This window comes from Bos mutus, chromosome 17 (genome assembly GCF_027580195.1).
Source record: "Bos mutus isolate GX-2022 chromosome 17, NWIPB_WYAK_1.1, whole genome shotgun sequence".
Lineage (NCBI taxonomy): Eukaryota > Metazoa > Chordata > Mammalia > Artiodactyla > Bovidae > Bos > Bos mutus.
The window spans coordinates 62,210,473-62,235,973 of NC_091633.1; the positions used below are offsets into that span (position 1 = coordinate 62,210,473).

General features: G+C 39.6%; 1 protein-coding gene across 5 annotated transcripts in view; it reads left to right on the plus strand.

Annotated features, from left to right (window-relative positions):
- The window catches only part of ARHGAP10 (Rho GTPase activating protein 10), a 375,463-nt gene that overhangs the window by 230,104 nt on the left and 119,858 nt on the right, over positions 1-25,501 (plus strand). For all 5 annotated transcript variants that reach the window (XM_070386636.1, XM_070386634.1, XM_070386633.1 and 2 more), the window contains 3 exons: positions 4,671-4,745; positions 11,074-11,161; positions 19,467-19,525. In XM_070386636.1, coding sequence (XP_070242737.1) covers positions 4,671-4,745; positions 11,074-11,161; positions 19,467-19,525 — 222 coding nt within the window. The remainder of the gene's footprint in view (positions 1-4,670; positions 4,746-11,073; positions 11,162-19,466; positions 19,526-25,501) is intronic.

Sequence of the window (25,501 nt, forward strand, 5' to 3'; positions counted from 1 at the left end):
GAAGGACCTAAAATAATCAAAGTCACTTGAAAAATAAAAAGTAGAAAAAAATGATGGTGTTCAGAATGGATTATGGTTATGTTCGTCCCTATTAGGGGTGCTCAACATACAGTCATCAAATTCAAGGCCATGTTGAAGAAGCAGAGGTTAGTCTGAAGTGTGAAGAAAATGCAGACATTGGTCTGTTGAATTCGGAAAGTGAAAGGGAAGAAGTTAAAGAAAATTTTCAAAATTATAATACTTAGTGATGAGAAATAGTGATCCCTCTGGCTGGAAGAGGGAAATTTGGAAAGAAGTTGCAGAGGTTATAAAAATCCTATGACTTGACATTTGGATTGGTAAAAAGCCTCTTGATGAAAGAGGAGAGTGAAAAAGTTGGCTTAAAGCTCAACATTTAGAAAACGAAGATCATGGCATCTGGTCCCATCACTTCATGGGAAATAGATGGGGAAACGGTGGAAACAGTGTCAGACTTTATTTTTTGGGGCTCCAAAATCACTGCAGATGGTGACTGCAGCCATGAAATTAAAAGACGCCTCCTCCTTGGAAGAAAAGTTATGACCAACCTAGATAGCATATTGAAAAGCAGAGACATTACTTTGCCAACAAAGGACTGTCTAGTCAAGGCTATGGTTTTTCCAGGGGTCACGTATGGATGTGAGAGTTGGACTGTGAAGAAAGCTGAGCACCGAAGAATTGATGCTTTTGAACTGTGGTGTTGGAGAAGACTCTTGAGAGTCCCTTGGACTGGATCCAACCAGTCCATTCTAAAGGAGATCAGCCCTGGGATTTCTTTGGAGGGAATGATGCTAAAGCTGAAACTCCAGTACTTTGGCCACCTCATGCGAAGAGTTGACTCATTGGAAAAGACTCTGATGCTTGGAGGGATTGGGGGCAGGAGGAGAAGGGGACGGCAGAGGATGAGATGGCTGGATGGCATCACCGACTCGATGGACATGAATTTGGGTGAACTCTGGGAGTTGGTAATGGACAGGGAGGCCTTGTGTGCTGCAATTAATGGGGTTGCAAAGAGTCGGACACAACTGAGCAACTGAACTGATACTCTTTGAATTTATTTATATGATGTGTTTTGTACATCATGCATGTGCTCATGGGTATAGTTTTTCTGATTATTTAGTCCAGAGCTTTTAAGGACAATGTGACAAGAAACAGAAAATTCTGCATGACTGGAGTATACGTGGTCCATGTGCTGTTTCCAAGTTGCTTTTGTACAAGGTTTATTTAAATTTATTTTAAAAAAGTAAAAAAATGTTGAGTAGCATTAATTCCCCCATGCACCTTTCATTATGCATTAGCAAATTAACTCTCCTTCTCTTAGGTTGATGAATGTGAACTTGATCAATTATCTGATCATAATTAGCAGCACAGAGTGATGACTGTTGCTGAAATAACATTCTTACTTTATTTCTCTACATTTGTCAGGCACTTCTTAGAGGGGCATGTTAGTCTGCAGAATATGACTTGTTCTTTTGGCTTCTGGCTTTGAGGCCAAACTATTTTAGGTTTCTTAAATAGAGGAGTGTTGAAAAAAAAAATACTCTGGTATTTCAAACTCTCTGGACATAGCCTTCTAGCCTCTAGGAGAAGAAAGGAGTGAGGCCTGGTCTTTTTTCCTCTGGCAGGTTCAAGCTCTGATTTTTGTGTTTTTTGACAGTGTTTCTAACTCTTGGCAGGGCTGATGTGCATTTTTATCCACCCTCAGCATTTCCTATCACAAAGGTGCCTCTTGGCTACTCTGATTCTTGAGCCTTCTGAACATCCGTGTAGAGACTGAAGGGCCAACCTTGGCCACCCTGGTTCTTTGAGCTCTAGAGGAAATCCAGAAAGAAGGTGTGTCTGTTTACTGGGACCGCCATACTCAAGGACCACAGACTGGGGGTCTTAAGCCACAGAAATTTCTTTTCTCATCGTTCTCGGGGCTGGAGATCCGGGACAGCGTGTTGGCATGCTGGTTTCTCCTGTAGAGCCCCTCCTCTGGGCTTGCAGACGGCTGTCTTCTCCCTCCGTTTCCACAGTGTCTTCCTTCTGTGTGTCTGAGGCTTGACCTCTGCTTATAAGGACACCAGTCTTATTGGATCAGGACCTGCCCTCATGACCTTGTTTTAACTTAACCACCTCTTTTAAAGACTTTGGTTACCAAAACTGTCACATTCTGGGATACTGGGGTTTAGGACGTCAACATACGAGTTTTGGGGGACATGTAACAGACAAACAGGGCATTCAGAAGTTTGAAGCTGAGTGAGGAGACGTAAGGGCTTCCCAGGTGGCTCAGTGGTAAAAGAATCTGCCTGCTAATGTAGGAGATGCAGGAGACTCAGGTTCCATCCCTGGGTCAGGAAGATATTCCGGAGGAGGAAATGGCAACCCACTCCAGTATTCTTGCCTGGAGAATCTCAAGGACAGAGGAGCCTGGCGGGCTACAGTTCTTAGGGTTACAACAAGTTGGATATGACTAATCAACTGAGCATGCACACAAGGAGAAGTAAAGGCCAAAAAGTGAAACAGAAGGAACAGAAATGCTCAGTTTTGTAAGGAGTAATGAAGCATGGTGTATGCGGTGTGTTATAATAAGCAGGGCACATGTATGTATCATTTGTGTTCTCCCAGTGAGACAGACTGGGACCTGGGACCCTTTGCTGCAATGCTTGTACCTGGACAAATGTCTCCTTGAGACAAAGAAACATTGTTTTGTCTTTGTCAAATACAAGGAAACTGTTGTTGTTCAGTCACTCAGTCATGTCCAACTCTTTGTGACCCCCTGGACTGCATCTCCTGGAACTTGCTGAAACTCATGTCTATCAAGCTGGTGATGCCGTCCAACCATCTCGTCCTCTGTTGTCCCCTTCTCCTCCTGCCTTCAATCTTCAGGGTCTTTTGCAATGAGTCGGCTTTGTATTAGGTGGCCAAAGTATTGGAGCTTCAGCTCAGAGAAACTGTAAGGGACTGAAAATAACTGCATGCGTGCTCAGTTGGCGCAAATCATGGGCAACAGGATACAAAAAGACCAAAAAAATCCAACTGCTACTTCTGAAGAGCCAGGAAGCAAAAGCACACGCCCCTCTGCACACATGGACACCAAAAGGGTGGGCAGACCACCTAAGCCACCCCCCAACCCAACCTCTGGGCCCGCCCCTACCCTCACCTGTGTAAGGAACCAGCTCTCCCCCCACCTCGGGCAGTGAGCTGGGGAACCTGTTATTTGTTCTTGCTCCCCCATACTACAGCAGGGGCCCCAGTAAAGCCTTGCCTGAATTTCTTATCTGGCCTTAGTCAATTTCTATTAATTAAGGAAGGCCAAGAGACCTGGCCTGTATCACCATGCTAGTTAGTACGTGGGGAGAGACACTGTCCTGACCTTGGAGGCAGCGTCGAGGCTCTCAGAGAAGGTTCCTGGCCTGCCCTGGGTCTCAGAACTCAGGAGTGACTGGGCTGTGACTTGAATCCAATTCTTTAGACTCTGGCTGGTACACTTGTCACCATACAGGGAGGCCAAAAAAAAAAAAAAAAGAGAAGTTCCCTTGGGTTCCTTGGCCTTTTTGGTGCGGTGTTTTGTGTTGGAAACTGCGGATTAGAGCCATGATCTCCTGGCCAGCCAGTCCGGTTCTTGTTAGGGTTAGCATTTGTGGTGCAGAAAATAAACACACAGAGTTTCACCTCTTTTAAGAAATAAAGATATTAAATCACACTTTTTGGAAGTCATGATTTTATTATGGAAATTTCAAGCCCAGAAAAGATAAGAGGGCACAATGAACTCTGCATTCTTGTGCAGACTCAAAAATTTTCAAGATTTTACTAGTCTCATCTTTCCCTTCCTCCTCCTTCAAGCAAATCTAAGATAGATTACTCTTACTCCTTTCAATATGCAACATGAACAATAAAGACATTTTCTTACATAACCCTAATGCCACTCCAAGTTTCCTGATTGCTTAAAAAATGTCCTTTTTTGCCGTGTTCACATCAGAATTCAAACAATCATGTGTCCAACATACTGAGTTACATTTGCTGATACATTTTCTTGCCTTTATTTCTTGTCTGTTGTACTTTGAGATACTTTGTTTCCAGGTCTCCACAGAGGGAGAATGCAGTGATTTGTTTCATTTTGATATATAATTTTGATGTGATCCTCATTTGGAGTTTTAGTGTTTCTCTGGACAATGCATGTACTGCCCTAAAGGAAACACAAAAGAAAACAAATTTTGCCTTACTTTTGATTAAGTGATTTCCTTGGTCTTCAAGAATCATCCAAACAATTTCTTTCTATGTACCAGTCAGCACCATATTATTTTTAAAAGGCTAAAACTTGTCAAGAACAATCTCAAGAATACCTAAACATAGGAAATGCGGAAGATACAGTGCATCTTTACAAATTGCATTGGTGTGTGTGACGACTGCTTAGCTAATGTTTTTTCATTTACTGCTTACTCCTTACATTTTGTCCACATGGAACTTTGTTTTATTTTTTTCCAGCTGTAACTCTTGAATACCAAGCTGCTAAGACAAGTTGGTAAACACTCTTGTCAAACATTATTTTTATAGGCGACAGGAATGCTGTTAATGTGAGCTAGCAAGAATTCTGTGTGCAACTGTGTGTCGACAGCTTTTCAGATTTGAATGTCTGTATTTTGCTAACATTTTTTCTCTTCCAATAGGTATAAACGACCAAGGATTGTATAGAGTTGTGGGGGTGAGTTCAAAGGTCCAGAGACTTCTGAGTATGTTGATGGGTATGCCTCTTTTCTAATCATTTTCCATGCGTTATTTGTTGATGTTCGTTGACTTTACAACTTAATGTTTCATAGTAACATAACTCAGAAATCCATTCTGTTCTACTGCCTCCAGGAGTTTTCTCCTGAGCAGAGTTGGCTCAGATAAGTCGATTAGTGTTTGCTCAGGCCTCTCTTACTAAGAAAGGGAGGAAGAAAAGAAGACAGCTCACGGGTGAATGTCTTCTGCTGCTTCTCCCAGGAAAGGAAAAGCCAGGCTTCTGATTCGCCTGGCTTCCAAATTGCCTGTGCGGTCTTGACAGTACGTTTGGTTGGACAAGACCACAGGGACACGTTCGTTTTTCTGGAGCTCCCCAGCTGTCACTCGACAGCGAGGGTCTGATTCTCAGGGATTCATTGGTATTCACACTGGCTTGTTTGTATCAGGCTCTTCTCCAGAACCATGCCTTCTCCATCTGTGCTGATAACACAGTGTTCTTTGGCACCGCAGACAAGAGGAAGCCAGAAAGTGAATTCATTTCATTACCCCAGACATTATGCGAATGACAAAGTGTTTTTACATTACACTCTGCTGTCAGCTTGGTGCCACCTGTAAAAGGCCCCACTTCTCCCTGCACCCTAGCCCCAAGCAGGCTACCTCCTGGGGGGTGATGAGAACTCATCAGGCTTCAGGGCCCATGTGTCAAACCGATCTGTCATTATGACCTTGCTAAATGTTAATTAATTTGCTATCTCACTTTAATCAATATTAACAGTACCCTCAGGTGTTCTATCAATGCATTTAAACCTGTCTACCTCTTAAAGTGTTGCAAAGGCTCACTTTGAGAAAGCTTGAACCGAGCTGCATAAAATCAACTGGGGTGTTACAGATAGCATTGCTCGTTTGGCTGTGTTTGAATTCAGGATTTAATAAGCAACAACCCTTTTTTTAGATATTAACCACAGGAAAAATGGCTCGTCATCACTTGGAAGAGCCTTATTAGAATACATTCGCTTTTCATGAGCTGTTTTCATTTTCTGCCTCTCTGGTTTAACTTGGGTGTGCAGTTTTGGCAGTCAGATTTTCCTTTTTACCATTAGTGGGCTCCAAATTAAATAGACTCAGGTTGCCAGTGGTTCAGTAGCAGCTGGCAGAGTTTAATGGGACAACAGCATCTGCTTTTAGTTAATTTTAAAATTAGAAACACTTCTCTCATTTCCAAGATGGTGTTATAGTGATTAGAACTGGAAGACTTTGTTGGTATCAGAAAGGGAGATTTGGCTGAAAGGCCCACTTGGCAGTGAATGGGTCGTAAGGATCCTAGGGTCATTTTACTATCTTCTCGTTCATGTTCAAGGGCAGCTCGAACAAGTGCCTGTCCCTGTGGTCACCCTGAGGTGTTAAGCTGCCTCCAAATTTGTTCTTAATCTCATAAAAGCCCACATGATCATCAGCATCCCTAGACCCGGGTGGTGCTTTGCTGTGCTTGTGGGAAATGTCCCAAGACAGTCCTTTACTTGCAAGGTGTTTAAAATATCTAAACCCTTAAAAATTCATGACCTGGAAAACTGTTTTCACTTTCCATGAGACTCAGGGTAGAGAAGTCCAGGACACAAGCGTGACACCACCACATTTAAGTTGCTGGCAAAAGAAATGCTGTGTTTTCAGTAATATTATTCTGCCATCAGAAAATCAGAGAATTAACACAAGACAAAGATACTGACTTGTTATTTTTCTTATTAAGTAAAGCATTTAAGGGAACAGTACTAGATAAATTTATTTTACTTCATCTCTAAATAATTCCTAGTATGAATTTGAAGTTGATCAGTCACAAACTTTGGATTTTTATTAGCATTAACATCATTTTTTGTTACTTTGTGTTACCAACTCAAACTTTAGTTCTTAGATTCATTCACTGTTTTCAAATGAATTTCAAGATGGCCTTAAGATGTTTCTTTCCTTTCTTGCTGATTCAGCAAGTGTACAAATTGAACTAATTTATGCTTTTTCAGAAAAAGAATTTTAGAATTTCTGAATAGTTGTGTACATTCTATCCCATAGATGTTTTTTCTTTCCAACCTTTCCCAACCTCTCTACACTCTTTCAAAGTTATATGTGTTAAATAGAAAAAATTGGGTGAGTCTGCCAGATTTTTAACTTTGCTCTATTGTACCAATCTGTTTTTCCCTCGTATAACTTATTAATTATGTTAATTTTGCCTGTTTGTGATATTAGGTAATTATTTTTAAAAAATATGTATCTATTCATTTATTTTTAACAAACAATTTTTTTTCATTTTGAAATAGTCTCAAGCCTACAGAATAATTGCAGCTATCGTACAACGGAGTCCCACGATAACGCTTCCTCAGATTTACTAAGTTTTAACATTTTTAGGCAGTTATTTTTTTAAATTTCTGTTCCTCTAGATAATATTTATTTCAAATTTGATTGTTTTCAAAGTGTTTTTGTTCATAATGCATTTTTTCTTTGCAGAAATGAAGACTAATATAACTTCTTAAGAATCTGAGAAAAAGTTCTAAGTTGTTTTATATTTTCTGACAGGAATTTCTGTGTTTTTTTTTTTTTTCCTTTGTCCTGGTTCTTTGTCATTCTTAAGAACCAGTCATATACTTTGCTATTATTTTTCTATTATTGCCATTTTTATGTAAAATATTTTTGTGTTTCTGTACTTTTTAAATATTCCTGTGTTAAATGTTTGTGATGATTTCTAAGAGAAGGGTGCATGCTTAATATCTTGCATGTATTTCTCTGCTTGTCTCTCTTGGGTGTTTGCAGTCTTCACATTTAAGATTGCAGCAGAGGGAAATATTTCTCTCTTCTTCCTCCTCCTCTTCCTTCCCCTCCTCCTCTTCCTCTCCATCCTCCCTTCCCCATTCCTGTTTGCCTCTCCCCTTCCTTCTCCTCTCTCCACCACCCATGAAATCCTGATGGCAGTTGACCATTAAGGCCCTCTAAACAGACACATTGTTTTACTCCTCCAGGTGAGGTAGGGAGGGGGAAGCTGCCTTCCCCCCTGGTGAGGAGAGTTGTTTGTCTTGGTCCTTCTCCATCCCCTGGGCAGAAGTTGCGGGCTGCTGAGTTTTGCAGCAGCCTCCCAGCGTCCCCTCAGACCATGCTTCTTCAGGTTCCACACACACATGCCTCAGTGCCTGCCTTCCCCTTACACGTGTTTTTCTTTTCCTCCTTCTTCCTCCTCTTTTTTCTCTAATAGAGGGCACACATAGTCTGTTAGAAGTTTTTTGGTTGGTTGGTTTGTTTTTTATGAGAAACTCGAGGCAGTTGGGAAAGGCAAGGAGAAACAGCAGATGAGGTGTCTTTGGGTGAGTCATGGTATTTTAGTAAGTGGGGTGAGGATGTAACAGATGAGCTGTGGTCGCTATTGGGAGGCTGGAACCGAGCTGAGTTACAGTTGTCCTGTGGGTTTCCTTCTCCACGGTGGAGTGAGAGCAGCAGAGCAGTGCTGGGGAAATCAGTGGTAACTTGTGTGTGCTGGTGAATCTTCTGTTTCTAAATTTAATTTGCAGTAACAGCTGGGTGATTTTATTTATTTAAGACATAGAACCACAGAAAGCCAGAAATCAAATTGATTTGGAGTTGTTTTTACCATAAGCCTATTGTGTTGCTTACTTTGTTTGTAGGACAACTTTTCACATAGGTTGAGGGGAAAAGCAAACTAATGGAGCTGAAAAAGATTCTGGTTTTGGGTTATAAAGAATATTCTCAAAACTCATTCAGGCACTGTGCATCTTCAAGTACTTTAGGACCCAAGTCAGTGTCCAGTAAGATGTCAGCACTTCGGGCTGGGCTGCAAGTTTCCAGTTTCAAAAAGAAAAATGACCACTGGTTATGTAATTATGAAACGTCTATCCAAATACAAAGTCAACTCTTTGTGTCTCTGCTCACTAGTGTAGGTTTTAAACTAATCCATGTGGTGTAATATTCCTTGGCCAGAGAAGGAACAGAATTTCTACCTTATTTGTAGTAGAGCATATATTCTAATTGAACTGTCTAAATGCATTTTTAAGTTTGAATCCCAAATAAGTTACTAACAAATTTATCTAGTCCCAGTGCATCCACAGATTTTCAAGAGCTGCTAGGGATGGGTGATTGAGTTATTTGAAAACAGTGACAATTTAATGGAGGAGTAATACCATGGACACCATGTAGTCATTGGTTTCTATTGTGACAGCTCCTTTTTATTCCATAAATGCAAAAGGTGGCTTATTTTCCCATAGAAAGACTATGATTCTCAAAATATAAAATAATCATCAAAAGCTGAAAGTGAAAGATTTCCTTTCGAAGCCTCCTGGATTTTAAAATGGTGATTTGCTGGTAGCAAGTTGATTGAAAATGTTATCTGACTTGTATGAGATTTAAATAATTGATTTAATGAGAGAGAGAATATTCAGTTACTGCAGTAATTGGTTGGCAAAGCCTTTAGAGCAGAATTATTTAGTCCTAGTTATGAAGGATTGCACCTTTAATCAGGGTGCTTAATTTGATTTCTTGAATGTATCTGTGGCTTGTCTGACAAGCGCAGTAACAAATGAGTTCTGAATTGTAGGAACCGATCAAAATGTAATCAGTGTCAATTGCCATTGTTGTAGTTTATTGCATCTTGCTGTCAGTTGCTGTAATCAAGAGCTGTTGAAGTGCTTTAAAAAGTCTCTAGACTTTTGAGTAATTGACTTCATATATCTGATGTTACGGCTGTGAAATAACCATCATTTCCTGTTTTACTTTATTTTCGAAAAATTTGAGGGTAGCATTGTGTTGTCACGCATCTTTTCTCTTTTAAGAGGCACGCGTGACTTAATGCACTGTTCCGTTTGAACAGGATTTTCTTTTTTGAGCTTTAATTTGAAAAGGGTATACCAACAAAGTGTTTCCTTGCATATTTAGACAAATAGAGTGCAATGAAGGAAAAAAACCCTGAAACGACTAGTTTTTTGGGGAATCTTAGTTGAAACCTTCTGGAATGAGGGGGAAATAAGTCTCTTTCACAAATCTCTTATTTTCTCCTTTGCATGGTTGGAGTGTAGAAACTCAAAGCAGTTTCTGCTGATTGACTGATGTCATTCATCATAACCCATTTACTGCTTCTCTCTTTGGGTAGAATGCTTATACTTTCGGTGACTCAGCTCTGGTGATTACCTGCACATTTAATGATTCATGGAAGTCTGCATACAGCCCTGATTGACTGATGCTCTCAATAGAGCGCTTATATCACCTCCATTGAGCACAGGAAGAGCTGACGTTCAGATAGGTTAGAACTGACTTAGAGTGATGAGGCTGGTCAGGTTTGCAGCGGGACTTAAGCCTAGGCATGTGATCCTTTGACGCACTCTCTTCCCTGCCACTGGGTCACAGCCTTCCAAGGCTTGGAGATGCCACCACACTCAGAATGCTTGCTTTCCCCACCATCCTTCTTTTTAAATTTCAGAACTGACTTTTTCCTTTTCAAAACCAACTGTACATTCCATCTCCTCCTCCCTCTCCTGCCCCTTCTCCTTCAACTCTTCTTGTTCTTTTTTTAGTGCATGTTTTATGTGTTTAGAGCTTACTAGGTATTTGAAAGGGCATTTGGAAGAAACACGTTATTAATTTCAGGACAAAGAAAACCAATTTAGCATGAATGTCAGAAATGTTTTGTAGCGGCTTCTAATAAATACCTCCTGGATGAGAGTATAAATTGTAATGTTAATAGGAAAGATTACTCATAAAAGACTTTTTAAGTTTGTGTGTCATCATATTTCTGTTTTGGTTGATCATGTATTAGTCTTTGGAGAGATAGTATGATGAGTGCAAACCTTAGAAGTGTGGGACCAGACTTAGCTTCCTTCTTCTCCACTGAGTTGTTGATCTTCTCATAGTAATTTTAACATTAAGGGTGCTGTTTCCCCTGTCATAACACAGTGTGATAACAATAATGCCACCCGAAGCAAGTTCAGATATGTAGGCACTTCGTATGTCACATGCTATAAGCCATGGCTGCTGAGTAGCATCTTATAATAGTAGTAGTAATAGCGATCTATGCTTTTCAGTTGTGAATACTGAAATGCTTTTTTAAGATCTTCCATACTCCTAGCCCAACCCTTACCCTTTTACTTTGATCTCCACTACAGATTTTCTGAAGTGCTAGAAATGTCTGAGAATAGAACATGGCTTGTAATATGATAAGAAATTGTATGTAATGTTTTTTATAGGAAACCGCAGAACTCAATATTTGTGGTTTGGCTGTTTAAGAATCTAAGCATTGTCAGGCCGTCAAGAGGGCCTCTGAATGGTCAGGTTTTAATATTTGTTTCTTCCTTGCTTGCTCACTAGATGTGAAGACCTGCAACGAGGTAGACCTGGAGAATTCCGTCGATTGGGAAGTGAAGACAATAACAAGTGCCCTGAAACAGTATTTGAGGTGAGCTTCTCTTGGTAGCGGGGGGAAGAGCAGACTGTGTCTAACACACAGCCAATGTTGACTCTGCATGTGCAACTCAAAAGTGAAAGTTTATATGCAAGTATAAACTATGAGGTACCTAATGTGATGCTCCAGGAAGTGTGGTCCATAGTCAGTGAACATCAGCTGACAGATCGATTGCAACTGAAGAGAATTGGAAGAGACTTGGGTTTTGAAATGCGGATGTGAGTTTTCGGAATTAAATGCTCTGAAACAGTGAGGAAGAAGGCTATTTATTAACATTCATTGAATCTTTTCTTTGTATTGTAGGCTAAAGTGAAGATATCTTAATTTAAATGTAAACCCTGTGAAGTTAAACACTTATGATAATGACACAAAGATACAAAGCTATTTGAAAAGAAGTTTAATTGATGAGGTGTTTTTTAAAGATGAACTTTGAGTTTCACATTTTTGCTATCGAGTGCCAAGAAGGTTCAGCATTTCTATGAGCATTCACTTCCTTGAAAAAATAAAGGAACTGAGTGATCACAAAGCTGGAGGTTAGATGAAGGACAAGTACATGGAGCAAAGGAATGGGAAATAGTCGCAGCTGTGGTTCCTCGGCTCTGGGTCTGCGGGGGACTTTGATTTTTGTCTGGCAGTCAAATGGCACTGCCTCCCCAGCACGAGTTCTTTTTAACCAACACACAGGATTATTTTTCAGGGAAATGCTATTTGGGTTCCAACAAGCACATTAGAGTCAACTGATAGTACGTATTTTATATTTAAAAATTTCAAACATATAGGCTTGAAGATGAATATAATGACTTCTCATCGCCCCAGTATCCTGCTTCTTCAGTTTTCAACATTCGACACTTCTTGTTTCGTCAGTCTCCCTACTGCCACGTTTTGGGGATAATACTTTAGAGATTTTCTAAACCATCATATTGCTGCACTCATAAATCTTTGAGTGTGTCTCAGAAAAGACAAGGACTTTAAAAAAGGGGCCAAATAGAAAAGACAAAATGTATCATGCTTGTGCACTCAGTCATGTCCAACTCTTTGCAACCCCTTGGACTGTAGCCCGCCAGGCTCCTCTGTCGGTGGGATTCTCCAGGCAAGCATACTGGAGTGGGTTGCCATTTCCTCCTCCAGGGAGTTCCAGTAATTCCCCAAATGCTGGGACAACGAGAGGGTCTCCCCTGCCCCCAGGTGTGCAAAATGTCTCACGTTGGATGAGAAGCTGACCGATGTGGTGACTCAATATAGTGTGTTGTATGTGGGAATCTTGTCATTTTTATTACCGCTTCCCCAGCGTTAACAGTAATAAAACAATAGTTAAGGGGTTTCTGAGGTGGTCTAGTGGTGAAGAATCCGCCTTCCGATGCGGGCCACTGGGATTCGATCTCTGGTCAGGGAACTAGGATCCCACATGCTGCAGGGCATCCAAGCCCATGAACAGTGATTACTGCGCCTGTGTGACACCGGAAATAGCCCACGAGCCACAAGGAAGACCCAGAGCAGCCAAAATTTTAAAAAAACAAACCTAAAAACACCCAATAATTCTTATTTTTTTATGCTGCATTGGTTGGCTAGACATACAGCAATGATGTAAGTAGCATGAAGATATTTAGATACGAATTCATTTTTATTGGAAATGAAGCACTCGCTATGGGATTTCTAAGCGATCTCATCCCCCACCCCCTTTTCTTTTCTTTTCAGAACCCTTTAACTTTCATTCTCTGACAGATAAACAGTTTCCTTTATCCCTCCTTCCTCCTTGATCCCGTTTTGAAGCAAAACCAGAGCTTTGCGTTTTGATTGCGTCGTCTTTTTCTTTATTTAGTCTGTGGTGTAATTCGTTTTATTTTTCTTCTTTGAGTATAGGGGATGAAGGGGAGAGAGAGGAAGCCAGAGAACAGCTTCTCTTCACCAGTGCTTTTCAGGTTTAGTTCTACTGTCTCCAGTTGTCGGTGTGTGTGTGTGTGTGTGTGGCAGTGTGTGTGTGTGTGTGGTGTGTGTGCGTGTGTGTGTGTGTGTGTGTGTGTGTGCGCGCGCGCGTGTGCGTGTGCGTGCGCGCGCTGCAGCATCATACATTGTATGTAAGATAACATAGTGGCTGGAGGGGCCTGGTGGAAGGATGAGACCGGTGTTAAAGGGGACAGACCTGTAATGGGAGGTAAACAGGCCACAGAGATGTAATGCACAGTATAACGGCTGTAGACAGCAGTGGACTGTAATTAGGTGATGTGATGAATACTGCTAAATCAGTTATCACATCACAATATATGAATTATCAAAATAACACCCTGTACACCTTCCACTTATCTAATGTTCCAAGTGAAATTTATTCAGTAAAAACTGAAATGTAGGGGGAGCATAGTCTGTAAATGTATTTTTGCATCTGTTTTGCAAAGCGGTTTTATTGAAGTGTAATTGATGTACAAGAAACTGCATATATTCATAAAATATCTTTGGACAAGTTTGATGTGCATGTACATCTGTGACGCCGTCAGCAAAGCCCGGATGGTGAACCTGCCATCAGGGGTTCCTCAAGCCCCTTTGAATTCGCTCTCTCTCACTCTTCTCATTCCCTCATCCCTGGGCAAACCTCTTGGCTTGCTTTCTGTCACTATACATTGATTGACATTTCCTGTAATTTCATATAAATGGAGTCATACAGCATGTACTTTTAAAAATCTGGGTTCTTGGACTTTCCTGGTGGTCCAGAGGGTAAGACTAGGCTCTTCCAACGCAGGGGGCACTGGTTCCATCCCTGGTCAGGGTTCTGGGATCCCACATGCTGCATGGCCAAAAAAGTAAAAAAAAATCTGGGTTCTTTCACTTGGTATAATTTGAGATTCACCTGTGTTGTAGCAAGCACCAGTTGTCCATTCCTTCTTGATGCTAACTGGTGTTGCTTTTTATGGATATACCACAAATTTCTTCTTTCATCCATTTACCTGTTAATAGATACTTGCATCATTTGTTGCTTTTGGCTGTTATAAATAAAGCTGCTAAACATCTTTGTGTAATTAATCTTTTGAGTGAACGTAGGCTTCCCAGGTGGCGCCAGTGGTAAAGGATCCTCCTGCCAGTGCAGGGGATACAAGAAACTGGTGTTTGATCCCTGGGTGGGAAGATCTCCTGGAGAAGGAAATGGCAATTCAGTTCAATATTCTTGCCTGGAAAATTCCAGGCACAGAGGAGCCTGGCAGGCTACAGTCCATGGGGTCACAAAGAACCAGACACAACTGAGCACCGAGGTGTTCGTTTCTCTTGCGTGAATCCTAAGAGTGTAGTGCCTGGGTCTTATGACAGGTATATATTTAACTTTTGGGGAAACGGACAAACTTCTTTCCAGAGTGGCTATGTTTTTTTGCATTCCTACTTATGATATACAAGAGTTCCATTTCCTTTATATCCTAGCTAGATCTTGTTATTTTGGATACAGATCCTTAGATATCTGCTTTGCAAATGTTTTCTTCCAACCTTTGTGGCTTGTCTTTTTATTCCCTTCAAAGTGTCCTTCAGAGAGCGTTTAAAACTTTTGATGATGTTGCATGTATTTATTAGTTGCTGTGGACTGTACTTTTGCCTAATGCAAAGTCACAAAGATTTTGTTTTCTTCCAGGAGTTTTATAGTTTTAAGTTTTACACGTAGGTCTATGATCTATTTTAAGTTAGTTGTTTTATAAGATACAGAGTATGGATCTGAGTTCACTTTTGAATGTGGATATCCAGTTGCTTCAGTACCATTTGTGGGAAAAACTATCCTTTCTCCTCTAAATTGTCTATTGAGATGATCTTACAGTTTTTCTTCTTTAGTTTGCTAGAATGGTGGTGGTGGTTGTGAGTTGCATTAATTTTATTTTAATATTAAGGCAGTTATGTTTCTGTGATGGGCTTCCTTGGTGGCTCAGTGGTAAAGAATCTTGCCTGCCGATGTAGGAAATGTGGGTTCAATCCCTGGGTTGGGAAGATCCCCTGAAGGAGGAAATGGCAACCCATTCCAGTATTCTTGCTAGGAAAATCCCACGGATAGTGGAATCTGGCAGGCCACAGTCCATGGGGTCACAGAGGAGTTGGGCATGACTTAGCGACTAAAAAACCAATAATTTCTGTGATAAATCCAACTTAGTCACAATATATTATCCTTTTATTTATCTTACTGAATTCCAGTTGTTAACACTTTATGTAGAATAGTTGCATCTACATTCATGAGTAATATCAGTAATATCTATAGTCTTTTTGTCTTTAATTTTGGTATTAATACTAAGGTAAATGCTGATATCAAGGAATGACTTAGAAAGTATTCCCTCTTATATTTTCTGGAAGGATTTGCATAGAATTGGTAGTATTCCTTCTTTAATTGTTTGGTAGAATTTATCAGTGAGTCATCTGGGTCTAGAGTTTTCTTATTGGCAGGATGTTTACAAATTCATTTTCTCTAACAGACGTGGGATAGCTGTTTCTCAGAGGAAGTACTTCTTATGGAGTGAGCTTTGATAGTTTCTGTCTTTTAAGACATTTGTCGATTTCATCTAAACTGTTGAATTTGTGGGCATGAATAGTTTCATAACATTTTATTGTCTTTAGAGCCGGCAGTGATTCTTCAGTCACCTCTGTTACTTGTGACTGGTAATTTGTGTTTTCTATCTTTTATTTCCTAATTATTATGGCTAGGCTTCCCAGGTGGCGCTAGTGGTAAAGAACCCGTCTGCCAGTGCAGGAGATGTAAGAACCCTGGGTTCCATCCCTGGGTGGGGAAGATCCCATAGAGAAGGAAATGGCAACCCACTCTGGTATTCTTCCGTAGAGAATCCCATGGACAGAGGAGCTGGTGGGCTGTAGTCCATGGGGTCACAAAAGAATCGGACACGACTGAGTACTGAGCAGCCGCAGACTTAACAACTTTATGGATTATGTAGAACCGGTTTTTGTATTCACTTATTTTCTCTGTTGTGTTTTGTTTTCTGTTTGATTGACTTCTGCTCTGATCTTTGTTTCTGTTTTTCTGCTTATTTTCAGTTTAATTTACTTTGTTGTTTTTTTTTTTTTTTGGCTGTTCAGGGTAGAAAGTTTAAGACTTTTTTCTAACATAAGTACTTAGTGGTATAAAATTTCCCCCAAATACTGTTTTACCAATATCCCTTAAATTCTGATATGTCTTATTTTCATTTTAATTCACAGTACTTCCTAGTTTTCCTTTCTTTGAGGTTTTCTAGATGTCTCTGTTCAGATCAGATCAGATCAGATCACTCAGTCGTGTCTGACTCTTTGCGACCCCATGAATCGCAGCACGCCAGGCCTCCCTGTCCAACACCAACTCCTGGAGTTCACTCAGACTTACATCCATCCAGTCAGTGATGCCATCCTGCCTCTGTCATCCCCTTCTCCTCCTGCCCCCAATCCCTCCCAGCATCAGAGTCTTTTCCAGTGAGTCAACTCTTTGCATGAGGTGGCCAAATTACTGGAGTTTCAGCTTTAGCATCATTCCCTCCAAAGAAATCCCAGGGCTGATCTCCTTGCAGTCCAAGGGACTCTCAAGAGTCTTCTCCAACACCACAGTTCAAAAGCATCAATTCTTCGGCGCTCAGCCTTCTTCACAGTCCAACTCTCACATCCATACATGACCACAGGAAAAACCATAGCCTTGACTAGACAGACCTTTATTGGCAAGGTAATGTCTCTGCTTTTGAATATGCTATCTAGGTTGGTCATAACTTTCCTTCCAAGGAGTAAGCGTCTTTTAATTTCATGGCTGCAGTCACCATCTGCAGTGATTTTGGAGCCTAGAAAAATAAAAATAAATTCAGACTTAAATTGAAGAAAGTAGGGAAAACCACTAGACCATTCAGGTATGACCTAAATCAAATCCCTTATGATTATACAATGGAAGTGAGAAATAGATTTAAGGGCCTAGATCTGATAGATAGAGTGCCTGATGAGCTATGGAATGAAGTTCGTGACATTGTACAGGAGACAGGGATCAAGACCATCCCCATGGAAAAGAAATGCAATAAAGCAAAATGGCTGTCTGGGGAGGCCTTACAAATAGCTGTGAAAAGAAGAGAAGTGAAAAGCAAAGGAGAAAAGGAAAGATATAAGCATCTGAATGCAGAGTTCCAAAGAATAGCAAGAAGAGATAAGAAAGCCTTCTTCAGCAATCAATGCAAAGAAATAGAGGAAAACAACAGAATGGGAAAGACTAGGGATCTCTTCAAGAAAATCAGAGATACCAAAGGAACATTTCATGCAAAGATGGGCTCAATAAAGGACAGAAATGATATGGACCTAACAAAAGCAGAAGATATTAAAAAGAGATGGCAAGAATACACAGAAGAACTGTACAAAAAAGATCTTCACGACCCAGATAATCACGATGGTGTGATCACTGACCTAGAGCCAGACATCCTGGAATGTGAAGTCAAGTGGGCCTTAGAAAGCATCACTATGAACAAAGCTAGTGGAGGTGATGGAATTCCAGTTGAGCTATTCCAAATCCTGAAAGATGATGCTGTACAAGTGCTGCACTCAATATGCCAGCAAATTTGGAAAACTCAGCAGTGACCACAGGACTGGAAAAGATATCTCTGTTACTGATGTCTAATTCAGTTTCTAATTGTAAACAGAAATACCCTGTATAAATTGAACCCTTTAAATTTATTGAGATTTGTTTCATGGTCCAGGATATCTTTATCATGATGAGTCCTCCATATGCACTAGGAAAGAATGTGTTTTCTGTTGATTTTGGATACAGTGTCATTTAGGTGACAGGAATACCAATTAGGTGGGCTTCCCTTGCAGCTTAGCTGGTAAAGAATCCGCCTGCAATGCAGAAGACCTGGGTTTGATCCCTGGGTTGGGAAGATCCCCTAGAGAAGGGAAAGGCTACCCTACTCCAGTATTCTGGCCTAGAGAATTCCATGGACTGTATAGTCCATGGGGTTGCAAAGAGTCGGACACGACTGAGCGACTCACTTTCGCTTTGATACCAATTAGGTACATTGATGGTTGGTAGCTTTGGTCAAATCTGTATCCTAATTGATTTTGTCTACTTGTTATTTATTATCGTTTTTTTGTCTACTTGTTTTTATCAGTTACTGAAACAGAGAGATGTTTAAATCTCTGGTCATATTTGTGGACTTGTCTTTTTCCTCCTTGTAGTTCCATCGGTTTTTGCTTCATGGATTTTGAAGATCCTGTTATTAGACCCATTAACATTTATGATTGTTGCAAATTCCCTGGCAGTCCATTAGGATTCTGTGCTTTCATTGCCGAGACTGAGGGTTCAATCCCTGGTTGGGGAACTAAGAACCTGCAAGTCATGGGGGCACAGCCAAAATAAATTAATAAATTTTAAAAACTCATTTCGGATTGTTTAAAAAATTAGGATTGTTATGTCTTCTTGATGAATTGACCTCTTTGTCAGTGTGACATGACCTTCTTTATCCCTGGCATTTTGAATGCGATTTGAATGTGTTTTAAATGTTTTTTTCTATGTGTATATATGTCTTTAATTTTTTAAAAAGCATTTGAAGAGGAATTTCTGGGCTTCATGATCTAAACGTTTTAAGAAGTTTTTATCTTTTATGTTGCCAGATTGCCTTCCAGAAAGCGAGTGCAGATTGATAACTCGTCTTAGTGTTCTTTAAGTGTTTATAGAGTTTGAAGATCTGGTCTTTTAAAATTTAAGATACATATCAATGCTCATTGAACTAACATTCTGTTGACCACAGTATGAAATCTACTATTTATGTAATTTGCTTTGTAGAAAATTAAAATGATTTTTTAAAAGTTGTTATCAATTTTATTTTATATCTTTATTGTTTCATAGGCATATATCAAAATTGAGTACTATATTTTTATAAGAGATGTAAGAGGAGGGGGCTTGATTTCTTTAAGTTTGTTTAATCTTCTCCATATAGTTTTTGTGACGTCTTCAATGAATGCCCTAGGGGTGATTGCCAATATTATGTTTATATTTAGTTGGATAAAATGTTTGACCTTAAATAAATTAGTCTGTGGAAGGAAGTTTTATATATGAAATCAGATGTTTGTAAAGGTACTTTCCTACATTAAATGTGAAATACTATGTGCTTAGATCCGATAGGGATTTGTGACTGCTTGAGCTTTTGATAATGCCTGGTGCAGATAACACTTAATAAAGGAATCCATTTGAATGATGTATTTTTTTGATATGTAAAATATTTCTTGGAGAGTTTTGCACATAAAGAAACGCATGACATATTGAATATCCTTTTGTAAAAAGCGCAAAGAGAGTTGACCTGTTTGGTAATTCTGAGCTGTCTTTTCCATGTAGGAGTCTTCCAGAGCCGCTGATGACCTATGAGTTACATGGAGATTTCATTGTTCCAGCCAGTAAGTATTGTGTCGAGGTGATAGAAACAGTTCTGTGGTTAACTGTGTATACGCTAAAATTTCCACTAAATGGAAACTGAATTTTGATTTAAATCTCCCTAATTTAATTTCCATTTAAATTTCCACTAAATCTCATTTCCACTAAAATGAGAGATTTGTTTTTGTTATAATCTGTATTAAAAATGGAAATCACTTTAGGAGGTGTTTGACATTTGCCCCCCTTTTAGAAGATGAAAAAAGGAATAATTAATATATGCATTCATACAGTCACAGACGTTTATTTATTGCCTACTGTGCACTGGTCCCTGGTAGATTGTGAATATATTGAGCTGTGAAAGGATTTCTGCCCCAGGAGTGAATTCTGTAGCAAATATTGGGGTTCACACACTTCTCCCTAAACCATAATATGTATAATAATGTCATGAGCACAATGTGATGGGAACACAGACATATTTAACTTGCAGAAGGTTGGGGAGATTAGCAGATTTGGAGAGATTAGCAGGTTGGAAATGACTTTACATAGAAAGATATTTAGATGGAAACTGCAGGCAGAAGGAATATTGTGAGCTCATGCCAGAAACCCACACAATATTTGGTAGAGAGTGAATTCTATGTGATAAAACGTTAAATGAAAAAGGCTTATAGTTGGTAGAATTTTAATTTGTGATTACATTTTTTTGTGAGTCATAACTCATTTCTTGTTTTCTTTCTATTATACACTCAATTATACCGTGTTATACACACTCAGTTTTTATATTTGACACATGGTGTTTAATCATCATAGTCCTCCTAAATATTCTGGTGTTAGGTATTTAATAGTTAAGGAAAGCAAGGTTGGGATATGTTAAGTACCTTGCCAGGTTATAGAGATCTTTATTTAAAATTCAAAACCCCAGTTCTATTGGCTGAAACCTGCAGTATTGGTTTTCACAGGTGCACTGACGGTAGCTGTAATTGTATTTTCATTTCCGTTTATTTTTTTCCCTTGGATGTATTCCATAGTTTAATCTGTTGAAAACCTTAGAGCAATCCCTTTGGGTCCCATGTTACTGCTGCCCAAACATTGCTTTAAATGTTATCTCCTTGTGAGGTCCCTGCTCCAGCCAGCATGAAGGTTCCTGGGAGGTTGCAGAAAGAAGTAATGGGTCAACCCAGTTAGATTCTGCATATAAAACAGGCGTTTGCAAAAATATGGTCTATTCACTTGTTTTCACATGGAAGAGGATTTTTTTAAAAAGGGAATCAGTATGATCAAGGAAGTAGGGGAAAGTTTTCTTGGCAAAAACTCAAGCAAATGCTTAGTTGTTTTGAATTCTTGCCTGTGGCATTTCTGGCAAACCGGGGAAAGAGAAATTAAACTCTCGTTGGAGGACAATTGTTTCATGTTGTTTGCCTCCGAGACTGGAAAAAGCAGAAGAGTGCCAGTTTTAATCTAAAATCCTTTGAGAATTGGAGAAAGATAAAGTGATTATGGGGTAAAGGCTTCAGTCACCATAAGTTAGTATCGTTACCGCGCTTTGTAACTGAAGCCAGTATGTTTGAAATTCTAACATCACTGTATTTTTACCAGATGTAGAGGTGGGAGTTCACAAGTGGTTGCTAAGTCCTAGGAGGTGAGTTTCAAGAGTTGTTGAGGCTGTCCTTTCACACTGTGGAGGAAGAGATTGTGTAAGTACAAAAGGCAGCGTCACCTTCTAGGCCAGTGCCTTATTTTTTGCTTCCGGACTTTGTGAGGATCCCACACAGCGGGCTCTCAGTTCCTGACCAGTAATCGAACCTGTACCCTCTGCTGTGGAGGCTCAAAGTCCTAACCACTGGACTGCCAGAAAAATCCTTCCCTTCATTTTTTTCCTTGTCAGTTTCTTTCCTGTAGAGGTCTGTTGAGAACCTGTGAGTTCATTTCTGGAGTATATAATACAAATAGAAATTTTCTCTCTCTGTTGTCATCACAGAAAAGAATTTTTTTTCTTCTTCATTCTTAAAAAACAAAAAACAAACAAAAAAACCCCTACTGATCCATGTTGAATGCATCAAGAAATTAAAAAAAATTTTTTTTTCTTAGTAAAATTAAGAGCATTTCAGCTGATGGAGTTTACTTAAAATTGCTAAAGAAACTGGAAACCATCTGTGTAGGAAAATCACTCCTGTGTGTCTCCTGCACACACACAATACTTCACTTCTGGTCACCAAATGTGTGGGTTTCCCCCCATACCAACCAATTCTGTGACACCAGCTGAGCGGCCTGCAGTTGGATTCAGTTCTGATTCTGTCTACCTGGAGTTGGCCTCTGATCCCACAAGTTAAGGACTTGGTCCCACAAGACTGCCTTCCCATTAAGATACCAGTCCGAAGTCCCAGGTTATTTCTGGTATTTTTGACTGACCGGCTAGAAGTCCACTTTCTCATAACCCCCGTCCTGGACAGGAGAATTTGTTAGAGTGCTTCATAGGAGTCGTGGAAATGCAAGTGTCCATTTATTTACCAGCTTATGGTAATGCATTTCATAAAAGATATGATGAAGGATGCAGATACATGGTCAGGTTCATAGGGCAAAGTCCAGATGTCTCGTGAGTGTAGGAGTGTTAGACCCATAAAGCTGGGATGTGCCACCCTCCTGGCATTTAGATATGTTCATTCACTTGGAAGCGCTCTCTCTATACCCTGTGCTAGAGGGACTTTTTATGAAGTCTTCATCCTGTAGGCATGATAGATTATTAACTCCATTTCTTGGCCCTCTCCAGAGAATGGTGGATGGACCTGAAAATTCAAGCTTCTTTCTGGTGCCTACCCGCCACGTAGAATCCCACCAAAAGTCACCTCATTAAAACAAAAGGCATTCTAATCACCCCCAGGTTCAGAGGGACCTGGGAGCTTGGTGTTAGATGTTCATATCACTCAGGAAATTGCAGAGCTCCTAGGAGTTCTGTGTCAGGAACTAGAAATATTAGAACATAAGACTCTCTGAGTACCCCCCAAAGACAAGGGTTTTAGGAGCTCAGCATCAGGAACTATATCAGGAACTCTCAGGCACAGAGACCAGTATATGTATATTTCTTACTATTTCATACCATCCATCTTGTGAGAGAATATAATGGGATTTTAGTATAGGAATTTGTAAGGTGAAAATACAGTTGGCTTGGTCCTGCTGGAATCAGAAGCTTACCCAGCTGGGGGAGATTGGTAGGCATTTACCTGGATCTGTTACTGCTCATGGGGTGTATTTCCTTTGAGAATGTTGTAGTCCTCAATGTGTGTCTCAGCCTTTCAGGCTCACAGTCTTTGATAGATCATATTGGTAAGAATTGGACCCAGGCTTCAGGGTTGTACTCATGCTAAACTTCATTTGAGAATGAAAACTGAAGCCTGGATGCCTAACACGGCATCACTCTAAAACTTCCCGTCTCCCAAATCAGAAACTGTTTTCTTTAGTCTGTGTTCTTCAGTTCAGTATGTGTTCTTCCTGTAGTCAAGTTACCTGGGAAGCAAAATCATAAATCACAGAGTTCTGTAGTCATTGGTAATGAGAAGGAAACTATTACCGGAAAGGCGCGAGTGTCTGCCTAGCTAGATTGTTCTATCCTTGTTTCTTGTAGGGGAAACAAGACACAGTCATGTTGTCTTGGTGAAGAGGGACTCAGAAATCTGGAAATTAAAGAAATTGGATGCTTAATGACATCAAGCTATCTGAGCCTGATGTATTCAATATCTGGTAGATAGGGTCTCCCCTGGAAGAACTGGATTCCTTGATGTCTGTTAATTGAAGCCCTTTGTCCTGTGGAAAGTACTTGAATATTTATTGCTAATGGTTTCCTAAAATTACAGTATTATTGACTTATGACATTTAAATATTGAATTTAAGTTTATCTGTCTGTGTATCTTTGATAAGCTCCAGTAAGCTACGTTCGTATCTTTTCCAGTCTCCATTAGTTGGCACAGCAACGTAAGCAGATTGACATTAAGTGTTGTAGACGCTGATTTGTAGTTTCACAATTTAAAATGCTTTTGCTATTACAGTAAACTCCTGTCCCTGGCAAGTGGCAGGAATTTGGTGTTATGAATTCGGTATCTTAGATTTTTTAAAAAGTTATGTCTTGCATTCTTTGTCAGTTTATATTAGTTAAAATATAATGAAATGCACATGGCATAGGCAGCTAAGGACAGTTTATCTTAGAAAACTCCTTTTGAGTACCTGAAAGTTATTATTATGTTGTAGCCGCATGAAAATGCCCATTAATATAAAGCTTTGATTAATATAAAAATGGAACAAAATGGAGAAAAAGTAGTTTCACATTAAAAACTTTGTATCCACAAAATCTTCTTTTTTGGAAGAAGGAAAATCAAACTCAGGAAAAAAATGTGTGTGTGACTTCCAATGAGATGAGTGTGAGCTGGTGGGACAGGGACTCAGGAAAGGACATGGAAGGTTTTGATTCTGTTTTTCAAAACTGATTATAGTATTTTTAGAAATGAAGAACCTTATCCTTTGAAAGCAGGAAAACTCTTTTCCTATCTTGTATTTCTGAATAAGTGATAAATCAAAAATATTAAAATTAGATTTTCTTTGAAGAAGATGATTATTGACAAGGTATACACATGAATTAGAAGTAGTGTTTTAGTGCAGAGTTTTCAAAAATTTTTAGTTTTTGAAAGTATGAAATTCTTACTGCAGGCAATTTTCCTTTCTTTCCCTGGGAATTTTTGACTGTTTTTGAGAGTCCCTGCTTTAATTTCATTTTAAAAATCAAAGCTGTGAATTGAAAAATGCCATTATGTTTTTATTGCTTTCATTTCCTTCCAGCTTTGATGTAGTAAGGTGTTATCTTGGTTTTAACTCCAGATTAAAAACTTGATTATAATTTATCACCTAACTCTTTAGAGAGTTGTACTTTTACTTTCGATGACAAATGTAGTCTGTATCTAAGAGTCTTTTATTATTTAATAGTATTTGATTAATACTCCTTTATCCTTTTTCCTTTATCATGTGCCTTTTCATTTCTTAGCCTTTTTTCCTTCCTCTTGCTTTATCAACAACATGTCCTGTGTTGTAAAATCTCATTCCTGTTCTCAAACAGTACTACTGAAAGTGTCACGTGGAACAAACTCAACTTTACAAACATTGGAAGCAACCTAAATATTCATAAAATTAATGGTGTGCAGTCCATTTAATGACCGAGAGATGTCCGTTATATATTAAGTGAAACAATATATGAATATCTCATTGAAAAAAAAGAGGGAAAACTCTGAAAGGATTAAATTTAAAAGTTACTAACACAGCCACTGTGGAGAACAGTATGGAGGGGCCTAAAAAAGTCTAAAACTAGTTACATATGATCCTGCAATCCCACTCTTGGGCGTATAGCTGGAAAAGGTGAAAACTCTAACTCAGAAACTTGTATGTACACCAGTGTTCATAGCAGTATTATTTACTATAGCCAGGATGTGGAAGCAGCCTAAATGTTCATCAAGAGATGAATGGATAAAAATGTGATTTGTGTGTGTACACACACATACACACACAATGGAATTTTAGCCATAAAAAGAGTGACATAATGCCATTAGTAGTAACGTGGATGAACCCAGAGATTATCATACTAAGTGAAGTAAATCAGAGAAAGACAAATACCATATGATATCACTTCTCTGTGGAATCTAAAACAAAATGATACAAATGAACTTATTTACAAAATAGACTCACAGACATAGAAAACAAATTTATGGTTACCCAAGGGGAAAAGGGGTAAGGTGGGATAAATTAGGATCTTGGGAGCAACATATACACACTTGTTGTTGTTTAGTCAGTAAGTTATGTCTGACTCTTTTGTGACCCCATGGACTGTAGCCTGCCAGGCTCCTCTGCCCACGGGATTCTCCAGGCAAAAATACAGGAGTGTGTTGCCATTTCTTTCTCCAGGGGATACTCCCCACCGAGGGATAGATCCCGCATCTCCTGCATCGGCAGGAGGATTCTTTCCCATT